The sequence below is a fragment of the Hydra vulgaris genome, chromosome 07, assembly GCF_038396675.1.
Source record: "Hydra vulgaris chromosome 07, alternate assembly HydraT2T_AEP".
Lineage (NCBI taxonomy): Eukaryota > Metazoa > Cnidaria > Hydrozoa > Anthoathecata > Hydridae > Hydra > Hydra vulgaris.
Genome location: NC_088926.1, coordinates 21,255,001 through 21,270,606, shown reverse-complemented (window position 1 = coordinate 21,270,606; position 15,606 = coordinate 21,255,001). Strand labels below are relative to the sequence as shown.

General features: G+C 30.6%; 1 protein-coding gene across 5 annotated transcripts in view; it reads left to right on the top strand.

Annotated features, from left to right (window-relative positions):
* Window positions 1–1,289: 1,289 nt before the first annotated feature.
* The window catches only part of LOC105847246 (uncharacterized), a 75,184-nt gene continuing 60,867 nt past the window's right edge, over window positions 1,290–15,606 (top strand). The window contains exon 1 of one of the 5 annotated variants that reach the window (XR_010639615.1): window positions 1,290–1,414. Coding sequence is in view for 2 of the 5 variants with exons in the window: in XM_065801337.1 (XP_065657409.1) it covers window positions 1,319–1,414 (96 nt within the window). In the remaining 3 variants the exon portion in view is untranslated. Of the gene's footprint in view, window positions 1,415–11,500; window positions 11,526–15,606 lie in introns of those variants that run through there. The other 4 variants (XM_065801337.1, XM_065801333.1, XM_065801334.1 and 1 more) reach the window with 4 other exon arrangements.

Below are 15,606 nucleotides of genomic sequence, written 5' to 3'. Positions count from 1 at the left end.
AAATATATTACAATTTAATTATTTAAATGAAAGAAATAAAGGATAGTTTCATTTTTCCACAACCATGTCAAATCTTCATATTGCCCCAGCGCCGGGGAAAGATGATTTTGACCTTGGGGCAAGATGACAGCTCTAAAAAAATTTTATTATGTTACATTGTTTAAAAAATGATAAGTTTTGCAGCTAACAATAGACACAAATAAATATACCACTTTCATAATTTGAACATTCCTCATGCCATCACTTAAAATAAACAAAAATAAACAAAACTTCATAACTAAACAAAAATGGCGGTTTCGGTGTTTTTACTCTGCTGTTAAACGAACGGCTGATAAGGGAGCATGCATTATTTTGTTTGTGTTGTCACCAAGTGAGAAACTGAAAAATTAAGACATTTTTCATCTTGCCCCGCTCTTCATTTGCCCCGGTCTCCCCTATATTTTTTCATAACTATTAGGGCAATGGTATTCATAAATAAAAGTATTTTGAGCATCTGGAATATTATCTCAAGGTATAGGACGTCCATCTTATTTAATCTTACAAGATTTTATATACGCGAAAAACTTTAACAGATTTCGTAATATTGTTACTTTTGTATCTAGTAATACAGTACTTGTAAACCATAATTAATCAGTTTAACAACTTAGTTACATGAATTGCAATTCATATACTATATGAATTGAAATTTATCACGTATTAAACTGAAAGCCACCGCACTCTTTTTTTGATATGCGTCCTATTACAAATAAGAAAATAAAAACTCGCCCACAGTTTTTTAAAAAGCCTAATGTTAACATGGCCTGTTAGCATTGTAGGTCATGCCAAAGTTCTAATTATTTGCAGATCTTTATTTTTTTATAGTCGAAAGTTTTTAGTTTGTGATTAAAAGATCAATCAATTACAAATAAATTTGCTTCATAAGTTATCAAGTAAATTCAATTTAAGCTGAATATTTAAAGTTGGCTTAATATTTAAGTTTTATTATTTACTGAGTCAAAAATAATGATCGTTAAATAATAAGAATTAAAGGAGATTTTATGACTTTAACATAAAAATATTTATGATTTAAAACTTTTTTATTTAAGGTATTCTTATTTTTAGTATATTTTGCTTTTAATTAACTTTGCTTTCTGTTTCTAACTCTTTTATCTTAATTTTAATAACTTTTATACGAAGCCTAGGTGTAATAAAATCATCGACTCTTAAGATTGATAAATAAATAGATGTTTTTAAATAAGTTTTGGAATTAATTTGTTTAGATTTGATTTTAAATTACTTTGTTAATTATTTTTTTGTGCTTTTTCTTCTAAGAACAAAAATGAATTGTTTTCGAAAAGCATTTAATTGGTTGTTCTATAAAAAAGGGACAGATCCGTTGCCGCTGGCAATTATCTTTTTACTCTCAGTGCAATACGTAAGTTGTTTAGTATTTGTACCAGTATATAAAATATCAGAAAACATTCGTAATACATATTTTACTGTGAGAATAAATATAATCTTGCGAAATTTCTAAATTTTTAATATATTTTTTTATGTTTATTATTATATAAAACATTTTATACAATAATAAACAATTCATATAGAAAAAACGAGTTTTCATTTTTGAGAACATTTCTTAATTTTTTATGAACATTTTTTTGATTTTCCCTGCTAGCAAAATTTTGCTCTTTTTAATGTAACGTATGAGGCACATTAGCTCCATATAACCAAAGAGTCATAATAGATAGAATGGAGGGAAAACAAAGCCAAAAATCGTTTAAAATCGTAGTAGAGTGTATAATTATTCCAGCGGCAAGTCAACATGGCGCTTTTCGATGAAAAAGGAAAATTTTGAAAAGCAGTTTATAACCTTAGAACGCTGTAATTAAAATGGATTACTCTCTTAAATAATGACTGGGTAGGTTTTCAACAACTGCTCCAACTATCAAGTAGTAATAACAACAAAAATCATGATCTGCGTAAAGTAATTGTTTTTTAAATACCTCGATACTAGGTATAAATATCAAAGTTCTATAAAGTCTTTACAACTTAATATAACCTTATCTTTTGCTTCCCCGTTTAGCTATAGGTTTGTTATGTTCTTAAAGAACGTTTTTTCGGCAAGGACTTATTATATCTCTCCAGGATTTTATTTTGCGTTGTAGGATATTTGCTTGATTTAAAAACAAGTTGTTACATTCTAAATATAGAGATATAAAATACCTTTTTATAAATCCGGAAAAAATACTCCCGATTCGAATCTCGACATTTATTAATTCAATTTTAACTTAAAAATGTGTTATTAGTCGTTCAAAAAGGAAAACTTAAAAAAAAATAGCAATAAACTAACTCTAAATATTGTTTACGAATTTTTTAAACTTCCATCTTTTGTTTGCAATGCTTTAACTGCTTATGGCGTTTTGAAACAATATAATTGGATAACTTTTGTCAAAAGTGGAATGTGATTGGTTAACTTTAAGTTATCATAATTACATGGTGTTTTATAAAAATTTGTTACTACCAACTAAGGGTCTGCCTCTCGTTTTTTTTTTTAATCGAGATCCTATAAAGCTTTGTCCCGATTAGCGATAAAAATCAAGACAGTTTTCAATTTTCAGTCGAAATATTGGATGATACCGAGACAAGACAAGATGTCCCGGACAAAATAGGAGCTTCACAATTTCCCGCAATTTAAATCTTTTTAACGTAACATAACGAGACATAACGAGACATACTAGTTAACCCTTAATGTGAAATTTAGTATTCTGCTGAGGGGCTCGGCCATTACAATTGTTTTGGCTACTTTATCGTAATTAAACTATTTACCGAGACTTAAAAAGACAAATAAAATTTAATTGAAAATTTGCATGTGTTTCATTTATTATAGCTTTCTATTCACTCATTGACGAGTCCGCATTTTTTGATTTTTTGATTTTTTTTTTTTTTTGTGGAGGCAAAAACTTCACAGCGCTTTTTGAAGCAATTCTTTTGATCGTACAGCCCTGAAATTTTACAAATAATCTTTTGCCGACTAACAATAGCTATATTTGTTACATTTGATTCAATAAGTATTTTAGATTTACGATGCCCCACCTCCCCGTTGGTTAGATCTGGAACTACGAAAAACTTATCGGAAACCGAGGGGGCATCAAAAAGTGTTAAGTATCAATATAAATTTAATTAAAAATTTTACAAATATTCCACTTGTTAATTTCAGACAAATAAAAATGCGTCCAAAAAAGAACAAATACATCAACCGAGAAGAAGACCCAACCAACATTTAAATTAATAATAAAAAAAATATGCTCCAAATATTTTTGTTAATTATTATATACAGAATTCAAAATAAATTTTTATTTAATATTAGTCATAATCAATAAGTGTAATAATTTAATTTTATCAAGACTAAAAAGTAGAAAATAAAATAAATAAAAAAAACTTTTTAAAAATAGCTTTCTATTCAATCGACTAAAAAGTAGAAAATAACTTTTGTCTGTTTCTGGTACTCGTGGAAATCATGTACTTAGTAATAATTACTTTTGTAAAGCCAATACTGGAAGACATTGAAGGCAATTCACGTACGTATGTAAACAAACAAACTCATCGAAGTAAAGGAATAGAAAGTTTGGCGCCTTTAGCTTTATGTACATTTAAAACGAATTTGATTTTGAAAGCATCTGACTTAAAAGGCGCCAAACTTTCTATTCCTTTACTTCGATGAGTTTGTTTGTTTACATACGTACAGGAATTGCCTTCAATGTCTTCCAGTATTGGCTTTACAAAAGTGATTATTACTAAGTACATGATTTCCACGAGTACCAGAAACAGAAAAAAGTTATTTTCTACTTTTTAGTCGATTGAATAGAAAGCTATTTTTGAAAAGTTTTTTTTATTTATTTTATTTTATTTTTAACGTTGTACTGCAATGCACGTTAACTAAATTTTATCGGCAATAAATAAAAGTTTTTAATTACAAACTTTGTCAAACAGTTCATTTACTTGTGTCACTTGTTGAAGGTGCATCAGTTGGGGCTTTGGATGGTCCAGCCAAAAGAGCTGGAGCAAAACCCTTTGATCCCTGGTGATCAGTGGTGTAATACCTGGTACATGAGATGTTGTAGCAGTAGAGATTCTAGAGGAGGCCGTAATTGTACGTGACATCGGCTGACTTGGCAGTCTTGGATTAAGCTGAATCTCAACCACATCATCAGATTCAACAACATTGGCTTGATCACTCTCTTGAGACAACAAACCTGGAAGAAAATTTACAAAATTTTTTTAAACTAGCAAAATTTCAGTTTGAAAAAAATTTAAAAGTTTAAAGTTAAAACAAAAAACATAGAAACATTAAATGGAAGTGGCAAAATTTAAAATTTCACTAAAGGCAAAAATAAAGTTAAGATCTCTCTTTAGATTTTTTGTGAATGCCCCAAAAAGGATCTTTGTCATCTTCTGAAGTCAGTTTCCAGGACATGATTTGAACAAAGTCATAGTTATGTTGGATATAGAGCAACTTTTCAACATTTTCGGGCTGAAGCTTGGTCCTTTTGTGTGTGACTATGTTTCCTCCTGCAGAGAAGGATCTCTTGGAAGTGGCCGAAGATGCTGGAATTGCCTGGTAACGCCGTGCTGTTTCATCCAAAATAGTTAAAATCATTTCATGTTCTTTCCAAAACCCAAGAACATTTTCCTGGGCATCTTTCCTTGGCCAGGGATGCATATTCTTGCAGATATCCCATTCCTTGGCAATGTCGGACTTGTCCGAAATTGCTGTGTGTAGAGAATTAAATTCAATCACGTCTTGAGCCAACGAATCTGTTTCCTCCTCCAAGTTTGCAGTGGCCGTTGGTTGATCTATGATTTTGTTGAGCCATTCTTAATGATTGGTGTGAATTTTAATCAAGTACTTTTAAGTTTTATCATAGGCAGCAAATTTTTTGGATGCCACACCCTTGTAGTAAAGATTAAGGAGATGACCAACACCAAGAAACATGGCATGAGTGCCAGCATTAGGAAGCCTTTTATCAATCTTGGCTGAAAAAGTTCTTAAAAAAGATTTACTTGTGTATGATAAACCATCCTAGACCAATTCAACCTTGTTGATCTGGTGCTGCAAATTGTGGAGACCACCAATAACGGTGTGTAGAGTCGGCTTTTTATCTGCACTAAGTCTCTCAGATGTCTTTGCCAACAGTTTGAGAGTAGGCAACAGCTCTTTAAAGATTTTAAACTCCAATGTAGAGGGCACAAGAGATGCTACATCTGCTGGGTCAATGCCTGGCCTTGCTTTAATTGCCAAAAGAGTTCTTTTATGTCAAAGACACTCTGAACACACATGTATGCAGAATTCTAGCGAGTGTTGTTGGCAGTGATGAACTTTTTGTAGACCAACTCTGTAACATTTTCCTTTGAATAGGTCTCCATGGCAAGACGAATGTCCCTGTTCATAACTGCAATTTTGGCCTTGATTCTTTCATTCACCAAATGACTCTTGTGCGTCTTTTCTGCTAGCCTTTGAGTACGAGTGATTGCATGGTCTACTGTTGTAGTGGCATCGACAGTGTTTTTGATGGCCAAATTTAAGGTATGGTCCACACAAAGCAAAGACTCGTCAATAAAGGTGCACTTTGGAATTGCAGCTTTAACATTGGCAGCATTGTCATGAGTGACGATAACTGAAACAGTTCCTGATGCAGGTAGATCGACAACAACCCTAAAAAAGTAACCAAAAAATTACAGCAAACTGAAATGTCTAGTATTGTCATAGTATGGTAATTTATGTCTAATACAATCACTAAAGTAGCTAACGTTCCTTTGCACTGATTATAAACGTGCATAATGGCGAGATCAGGCATATCACTTTAACTGTTGAACACAATTAACTTAACTCATGTAAAAAAGTACATTTTGTAATTTAACTTACATGTCAATCTTTTTGGCAATGTTGTCTGCTGTGTGCCTCTCTGAATGGACTGACAGAAACGACAAACTTGTTCACGGTCCACTCCTTGTCAATGTAATGAACAGACAATGGTTGATTTGGATCAAAGTTCCTTGAAGTCCGAATTTCCGTGCTCAAAGCCATTCCCGGACATTCCAGTAGATCAGTTTACAAAACTTTATCCACAGCCATCTTGACATTGTCATACAACAAAGGCAGCTTGTACCTAGAATAAGTTGTGACAGCCTTGATTTTCAGCTTTGGATCTAAGTAGTGCATAAAGTCTTTGAAAGGTCTTGCTTCAACAAAGCTGAGTGGAAGATTCATCCTAGCCAGAAGTTTCATAATTTCCAAGTCACCTCGAAGTTGCTTTAGATCTCTGGATTTGTACTTAAGACACTGACTCAGTCTTGCCTGGCCTTGACTTGTGCTCAATAAGACAGTCTGGCATGGAAAGTTGTCTTTTCTTAATGGAGTGGTTGAGAACTTGAGGAGATTTTTCGCCTGGAAAAAATCTTAAAATAGTTTTGTATTGCTAAGTCACGTTATGCTGAGGTAAAAAAAAATTTGTGCGGGACTGATTGCTAATTTATTGATTTGGAGTATCAATTGAGTATTAACTTATTAAAATAATTCATAAAAAGAGGTTTTTTTTTAGGAATTAAAAAGACAATACACAAAAACGTTTATTTCAATAAAGAGTTTTTTTAAAAAAGATATTGTAATGATTTTTAAAAAGTCATTACAATATCTTTTTAAAATAAAGTTGCTACAAGCAACTTCATTTTACACTTTTAACTCACCTCTTTGTGGCTCATTAGTCTCATCTTCATTATAGATATTTTCAAGTTCGTCCAAGGCCGAATTAGAATCTCTCTAGTGGACGGCTTTATGTCTCTCCTCGTCTTTGAACTCACGAGGATGGGCACGAAGTAGGCGCTTTCGCATGCCAGATATGTTTCCATCATTGACCTTGTAAATATTGCTACAAAGTTTGCACGACCATTGGCCTGGCTTATACCACGGTCATCATGGGTTTCGTCTGTTTTTTGCTCCTCATAAAATTTCCAGATATGACCTTTGCTTTGTGGCATTTTGCACACTGATTGAAAATTTGACTTTGACTATTCTCAAACAGTGCCGGATGTAAAAGTCTCACTAAAAATTTAAAGAATAAATTAAAATCCAGGAGCTATATGTTGACGTGCCCACTTTCCAGAGAGTACTGGTATAGCCTTGCCATTTCCCGAAAAATGAAACTATGTTACGTGGGTCTTAAAAAGTTAGGACAAATCAACTAACAAAAGTTCAACTTTATTATACTAATTTAGTAATTCACTAAATTAACAAAATTATTATTTTTTTTATTAAAATATGCATACCATTCAAAATTTGTATGTCTTATATTATTTGATGTCTCTGTTTTTCTTGTATTATCAAAAAATATCAAAAAATTTTACCTGCTTAGTGCACAGATGGTCCAAGAAAGACACTTTAATGCTTTTAGTATTAAATTTCACTAATATATAAAAAAAATTATAATATTTAAGTTTAAACTTTTTGGTTATTGAAAAACTTTTGTAATTGCTATTGTTTTTGTTGTGAATGATTTGCATTTTTTTAACAGCAAATTTATTCTGCCAGCCATACATCGCCAAGTCTGGCCTTAATGTTACTGCTAAGTTGTCTTGGCAGCCAAATGTAACCAAATCTGCCCAACTTCCCATTAATAATCAAGGATTTAACTTGTTAATCCTTAATTCGCGCTTTCGGAATGTCTCGTTTGTCTTGAATCGTTGTGGCATGTCTTGTTTTGTCACGTATCTTAATAGAATGTCTCGTATCGTTATGCCACGTCTCGAATCGTTATGTCATGGCTATGGCAATAATATATATCATTGAGGCAGATAGATATAAATATCTATGTCTCAATGATATATATTAACTAGATGTTTAACTTCAAAAAAATTCTGTAAGAAAAAGTGAAGCAAGTTTTTAAAGTTTTTAAACCCGCTTTATTTAAACTGGACTAATAAGTCTTTCTATTGCTTTGTTTTTATGATTGCGTCATTTCTGGCGGGCAAAACAAACTTGGTTGGCAAAAACAATTTTTCACTGCGAAAGCGCGAGTTAGATATCTAGGCAATATAATTGATCTGTCCGTAACGTTTCGTAATTATCCGGGACACAGTTTTTAAATTCCGAGAAAAATTTATGTCTCGATTTATAACTTTTTTCCGGGATAATCGTTTCCTTTGTCTCGTTATTTTTTTCCAGGAAATTTCTCGTCTCATTACGTTTTGCCCGGTTCATTTTGAGAAAACGATTCCGAGACGCAGACCCTTGCTCTTTTAGAAATGACGTATTTTAACTTCGTTCTACCTTCAGTCTATTATACCTCCTTATTATAACTCTACAAAATACCCTAATATATTTTTGTTTAGTTTTGTTTTTTTGCTTGTGATTATTAAGGTGCTCCTAGAAATTCTTACGGTCTTATTATAGAGCAACGCAGAAAAGCATTGAACAGGAATTTCATGACTCGCTCCTTATAAATGTCTCGGACCTTATGATTTTGAAGCAAGCGCACTAACCATTATGCAGGTTGTTCAAATGTATAACAAAATTGGCTGCTACAACTTACTTCCCTGGTTGCGAGGGTGAAATTAAAACTTGTTGTATGTTGTCAAACATTGTCTTTCCCATACTGTAAATAATGTTTTAATTTTTTTCAAATAAACTAATCTAAGATAGTTAGAAATAAAATTTATTATAATAATATTAAAAATAACATTAGCCCAAATTTCTTTATCCTGTTATTTCTTTCCACCCATAATCATTTTCACTGAGATCTGAGATCTCACCCTCTCTTGGAAAAGTACATACACATATATTGTAGATTTAACACAAAGTAAAACACATTTTTATAGAACCCAGTGCTCACATGTAAGCACACTCTTAATCAAAAAAAATTTCAGACATTTCCGTTCTTTGCGTCCTCCAGATATAGCATTTAAGTTAACTAGATTACAATAAAAGAGAAATTTAAGGAAGTTTTAGTTGTTGGATTTACATTTTAAACTTTTAGAAGCGTAACGAGAAAGGAATAATAATTTTATGAAAAATGGCAGAGGCTGACATTTTCTTGACAGATTTTAATAAATTAGAGAAATAAAATAGACAGAAGGAAGAAAAATAGATGAAAGGAAATTGAAATAAATGCAAAACACTTTAATAGTTCATATTACAAGTTATACTTCCCAAATGGTTATATACTAAGGTCAAATCTGAAGAAAATGAACCAAAATTATGTTAATTAAAGTAAAAAACATTGAATTCAGTGTGGGGTTAATTGAATGTGTTTTTAAATTTTTTATCAATTGACAAGAAAAAAAAAAGCCTGAAATGGAGCTATAACGCATCATATTAGACGAAAAAAATAATTTAAGAAGATACCAGAAATGATTCATGAGAGGATAGATTATAGGCTAAAAGATGTCTGGTACTAAAACAGATACTAATTAAAAAAGTCAATGGAATTAGTACTTTAAACAAGACGCTTTTGGTACTTTACACCATAAGAATATTTATATTAGTAAAGAAATGCTACCTTATTTTTTATTAGGCGGAAAACAAACAGACAGGAATAAAGTAAGGATTAGATAAAGAGATAGAGTAAAGTAAAAAAAAAGAAGATCAACCAAACTATATCCCTTGTTTAATTCAGTACACGAAATTAGAAATTGTATATTTTACCCAAAATAAACAGTATAGGATACTAGATCAAGGTTATGCTGCTAAAGTTTATCTTCAAGATATTATAAACTGTACAACTAAGAAAATAATAGAAGTTTCAAAATAAATGCGCTACAAATTAAAGCCTTTACTGATTAGCAAAGTTAAACTTGATGGAAGGACAGGGGGATTTATCTGTAAAAAAAAATTAGGATTTTTATTTTTAAGATGTATAAAAAATCTGTAAAAGAAGATTTTCAGAAAGCTATAGTAAAAAGTGAAATGAAACAGGGTTTTACAGGGATATTGTGAATAAATAAAAGTTGTTATTATCTCTGTATTGTTAACCTGTACACTTTAGACATTAGTAAAAAGTTGCGACAGATCTCTCTAGCATAATTAAATCAACTCTGTGGTTTACTAGTAGTGAATCAATTTCAAGTGAAATGCACAAATTGAACGTCATTTATAAAAAAAAATGGCAAATTCAATTTTACCAATGAGGGTCATTTATACTCTATGGGTACATAATAATTATAAAGTTCCTATTTCATTTTTTTATGTACCAACGCTGAATTATCACCTAAAAACTTTATTCACAGAACTGGTTTTGAGAAGTGGCAGGTCAATAAAAAAGACAGCAAAACCAATTTGCAGGAAAAAATGGTAGAATTTCAAAAAAGGTTGAAGAAAAATATTGATTAGCATTCAATTTTTTTAGATCTAGTGCTTCTTAAACCTCAAACATCAAGAAGACTTAAAATCCTTATTTTTTGATGTATTGATAAGTTGTTTTGATTTATAGAATATTAGGGACACCCATTTGTTTAGTTGTAGCCCTAATATTATACAACTTGCAGCATGCATATACTCAGTCACCAGGTTATATACTCAATGCATATACTCAAGTCACCATGCATATACTCAAGTCACCAGGTTGTTTGTAAAATGGAAAAATTTGAAAAATTAAAAAATTATAAATAAAAAAGTCAAAACCTTTTTTGTCTAAAATCAATTTAGTTTAAGTTTAAAGTTGGAAAGACTTGTGATTAGTTTAAAATACTGTGCATTATGCGCCTAATAGTATTAAAACCAAATAAACACTTTTTTGTTATAGGAGTAAATGGATTAAAATAAAAAAACGTTATAAACGTTAGTTATCTATAAAAAAAAAAGTTCATGTTCTTACTTCGAAATGATTTGCTTAGCAAGACTATAACGGAATAATTTCAATAAAAACTAACAAAGTAACAAATGAAAGCATAGTTTAAATACATAAGTAATTTTTTTCTTTTGTGAATTATTATACAATTTCTGTTCCGAACTCTATTTTATAAAAAGGGTAGGAGATTGATCTCTAGTTGATTTTTTCTTCGGAATGATATATTTCATCTTCACTTAAAAGAATAATGCATAAAAAATAAATTTAATACTTTTTTAGAGATTTATTTTTTCTAAATATCTTCTAAATTCTGTACTAAAGATTTTTTTTTTAAATAAATAAACCAATATTCCTTAATGTTTGTTAGTATCGTCAAACTTAACGATCTTTTTGATCTGTGGTCCGAAATAGATACAATATCTAATCTTTGCCTCGGACACCTTTGGAAAAAGATCTTAGGGTTACTAGTTTCATGCTTCATTAAGAAGCATTTTTCTTAATGAAGCATTTTTAATATTTAAATATTGACGAAAATATGCAAATAAATATAAAATAAATAGAACCGCACTTATTTAAAAGGTTCTTAAGTTATTTTTAGAATAGACTTTGACCATTAGACTTGTACCGATTGCGTCTGAAACTACTATAAACATTTCGAAAAACGTGTAGGTAATAGAATATATATAAAGGAATAGCGTGATTCCCTTGGTATGATATTCTAACTAATAATTTGAAAAATAAATATTCTAAAATCTTTTATACAGAAAACATAGTGTCACAAAATGCAATTTAATTTAAATTTTCCGTCCAAAGGAAAACCTTTTAGGGTATAGTAGTACACAAACAGGTGGTCACATTAGACTAATGCCATTTGTTTGATAAATCAATTTTTCTCTCACCGGCGCACAGTGGGCCAGAATGCACTTTTACTGGACAAAATTCATAACTAATTTAATATTAGAGCTATATTCACTAAAACTAGTATGAGTACTAATATGATGTCTGCGCTTTTTATGAAGGTAATATTTTTTTATTTCGTTGCTATGGATACCTTTATTTTGCTTAGCAACAACCTACTTTTGTTATCTGCAGATATTTTATAAGTGCTATATTCACTAAATTTGGCATGAGTACCAATATGAGATCACACTTCTTACAAAAGTGATAATTTTTTAAATTTAGTTGTTATGGATACTTATATTGCTTAGTTACCGGATACTTTCCTTAGTTACAAAGTGGTAAATTGATATTTGAATATCTTATCGGATTTTTGACCCACCTATATTGAATAAAAATTGAGTATTTAGGTAAATAATGTTTTAGGAATAATAAAGGCAAAAAATAGTGCAAGAAAACGTTATCAATTTTAAATTACATCAAAAAATTATAAAACAATAATATCGTTTGAAGATTGTTTAAGTAATTGTAAAACATCTGAAGGAAATGCTTTATGATTTGTTTGGTGTGATGTTGATTTACGCAATGATGAAATAACAGGATCACTGGAAACTAGGAGTCTATTGATAAGATCAGTATTTGTTGCTTTTCTGGATGTTTTTCGGCTGAAATTTTCGCGATAAGATTTAAAGTCTTTATTTCTAGCCTCTTGAGCTTCCTCTGACATAAGTCCGATGGGTAATGTAAGGCTTTTAATTATGTCATGTCCATGTATCAATACTTTGTGAACTGATTGAGCCATGTAATACCATGGATAAAGAGACACATATAGTCTAAAAGTGTCAAAACAATAATCCTTGAACTTTAAGCAGTCTATTTCATATCCTGAAGAGAGCGTTACCAAGATAATGTAAAATCTGAATATAAGGTTTTGGTCAATACCCAGAATTTCAGCTGTTTGTTCATATGCTGCAAAAGCACGCCTTGAGGTATTGCCATCATTACTTGTTCCAGAACCACCACTTTTAGGGAAATCAACAACAAGTCCCATTTTGTTCATAAAATCAGTCTGAATCTTTTGTTTAGCTACAGATGCCTTTTCGTTGTGTTCGTTAGATCTTGCTTGCCACTTTCTTGTTTCTTTTTTATATGCAATGTGCAATAACATCTCAAAATATCGAATCCATGCATGAAGACTGGAAAGACCATATTTGAACTCTCTGTTAGTATAATCTATATTAAGGATATCAAGACTATTCATATTTTTTGGAGAGACACCACACACTGAACAGCATTGGTATGAGTTATTTTTTTCAGATAATATTGTTTGAACCTTCCCATCAATCATTGTAAGTTCAATAATACAATTCACTTCAATAGAAGATCCGCAAACCTCTAATAAAATCATACCCAAGCTTTCTATCTCACTTTTAATGTACTGATCTTCTTCAATCACAGATTCCTTGGATTCCATTTTGTATGCAAATCTTATGGGTCTACAATAGGATGTGGAGGACGACTTTTGATTTCTCCAAATAGGCACCTTTTCGTTGCTGTTGTTAAATCCAGTCAAATCCAATGGGACAAGACAAGTAATAAATAATGATTCTTCACGCTTTAAATCTCTGTTAATGTCGGGTTCTGATAAAACTTGTTTATAAATGCTTTGGCCAGTTGCACCATCAAAACCAGCCTTACACGTTAGTGTCATTGTTTTTATTGCATTGTCGTTCAATATCAAGTGCCTTAGCACAGGTTCCTGAACTGCACAGATTCTTTGCAAAGTATGAGTCATTAAATCTTTTAAAGGAACTGAAGCTGAATAGTCCTACACTGTTATGTTTGCAGGATAACATTTCAATTTTGCATCTCTGACATCATTGTAAGCGGGGTAGATGTTATATTCTTTCTCCAAGGCTCCGCTTCTAATCAATTGATAGGAAGCTTTTGTCAAACTTGCATCAATTATTAAAGCCAGTGCTTCGTCTGCTGAATATTTAGTTGCTTTATCTGTATTTGATATATTTAAAAAATTCTTGGCAGCAATAACAACAGATTCATCTCTAAATTTTTTATTAGCAGCAAAAAATAATTCATTGAATGAATGAGATTCAATTAAACAAGATACACGCCGTTTTTTAGTTTTATTAGAACTATTATCAAATGCAACTGGTTTTCGACCACGTCTACTTGCAGTTGGTTCATTGTCTTTTTTTCTGACAATTAAATATTCATTAAGCCAGTTCACAAACTTCTTTTCAAAATTTTTCACAGTATAGTTTGCAGATTTCCACTTTTTTTTATACAAGTAAACAAATCGTTGAACAGCATGTCTTAAATCAACGTCTTTAAAATCAGCAAATTTTGGCTGAATAAATTTTAATATATCTTCAGTAATATTTTGTTTTGAAATACTAAGATTGTTGTTTTGGAGAAAATTATGAATGTCTAAGTTTAACAAAACTATATCTAAATAATTATTGTAACAAGTATTTTGTATTTAAAAGTAAAATGTTATAATATATATGCCGCCTGGACTACTAATACTTGTTAGTAATTAAGTTACTACAAGTGTTAGTAAGTAAAATTAAAAGTAATTAAATTACTGTCAGTGTTAGTAATTAAATTACTAACAACTACCGAAAATATGTTGTTGCTATGTTATGCAAAGTAAGGTATCCATAGTAACCAAAAAAAGTTAACCTCATAAGAATTCTGAATCTCATTTTAATACATACCCCAATATTGTGTATTTAGCGCAAGTAAAATACTGTTAAAACAACGTTAATGTAAAAATGAGTTGTTGCTATGCAAAATTTAGTACCATAGCAACCAAGTTAAAACATACATAAAATCTAAGGGGACGAGCAATCAATTAAAACTCGATTGAAGCATCATATAGCTCAAATCAATATAAGACAACACATGGCAAATTGTGGTAATTATTAGTTATTGTGCGGCAAAAAATAAGTTTCTTAAGAAATTTTTTTTTTTAATCTGTGATTTTCAAAGTATAACTGAGATAACATGCTATGACAAATTTATTTCACACATTGGTTTTTCTTATCTCTAAATACTCTAGAATAACATGTACAAATTTTTTGTTTCAAAAACGTAGATGTAATTGAAATATAACACAACGTTGATGTCACCGTTAATTACTTATTTATAATTTTTTATTTTTTTTTATTTTATCTCAATATTCAAATGCTTAGAGTCCTGGTAACTAAGGGATTTAATATAAATAAATTATCGATAGATTTCTCCTAACATATGTAGATACTAAAATTAAATAGGTTTTCAAGATTAGACAACTAAAATTTTTCCCATTTTGTCCACCTACTGGCCCACTGTGCGGCGTAATAGTCTGATTTCGTGATATATACTAATTAGCATATATACTTTTTATTAAAAAGTGAAATTAAAGTAAAAAAGAATATCAATATTTTCAAATTTAATTTTTTTTCACTTAAAGTTGAAAGCTTGTTTATAAAAACAGTATTGTGATTAAATTTTTGTCGTACTGAACACAAAGTGTTGTTTTGTCTTGATTTCACTTTCACTTTTTGCTGGCAAGTAGTAAAAATACAATTTTAGCCTTTAAATGTTAACATGGATCATGGCATGGCTTAGTTTATTCTCTTAAAATGCCAAGTAAAGCATAAAAGTATTATGAACTCAGAAAGTCTGTTTTCTGTGCCTATTTAGAATACTTAAAATCTGTATGTTTCCAGAAAAGCCTAAAAAAACGTTATTGCATATTTAACTGATTTCAATGATCTAAGTGCTAACTGGAGTTTGTGAAAAGTGAGGAATAGCTCTAAGAGATTCAGGTGAAGGTGCTCCTTTGTCACCCCCTTCCCTCTTGCCTGACTATGGATTATTGATTTTT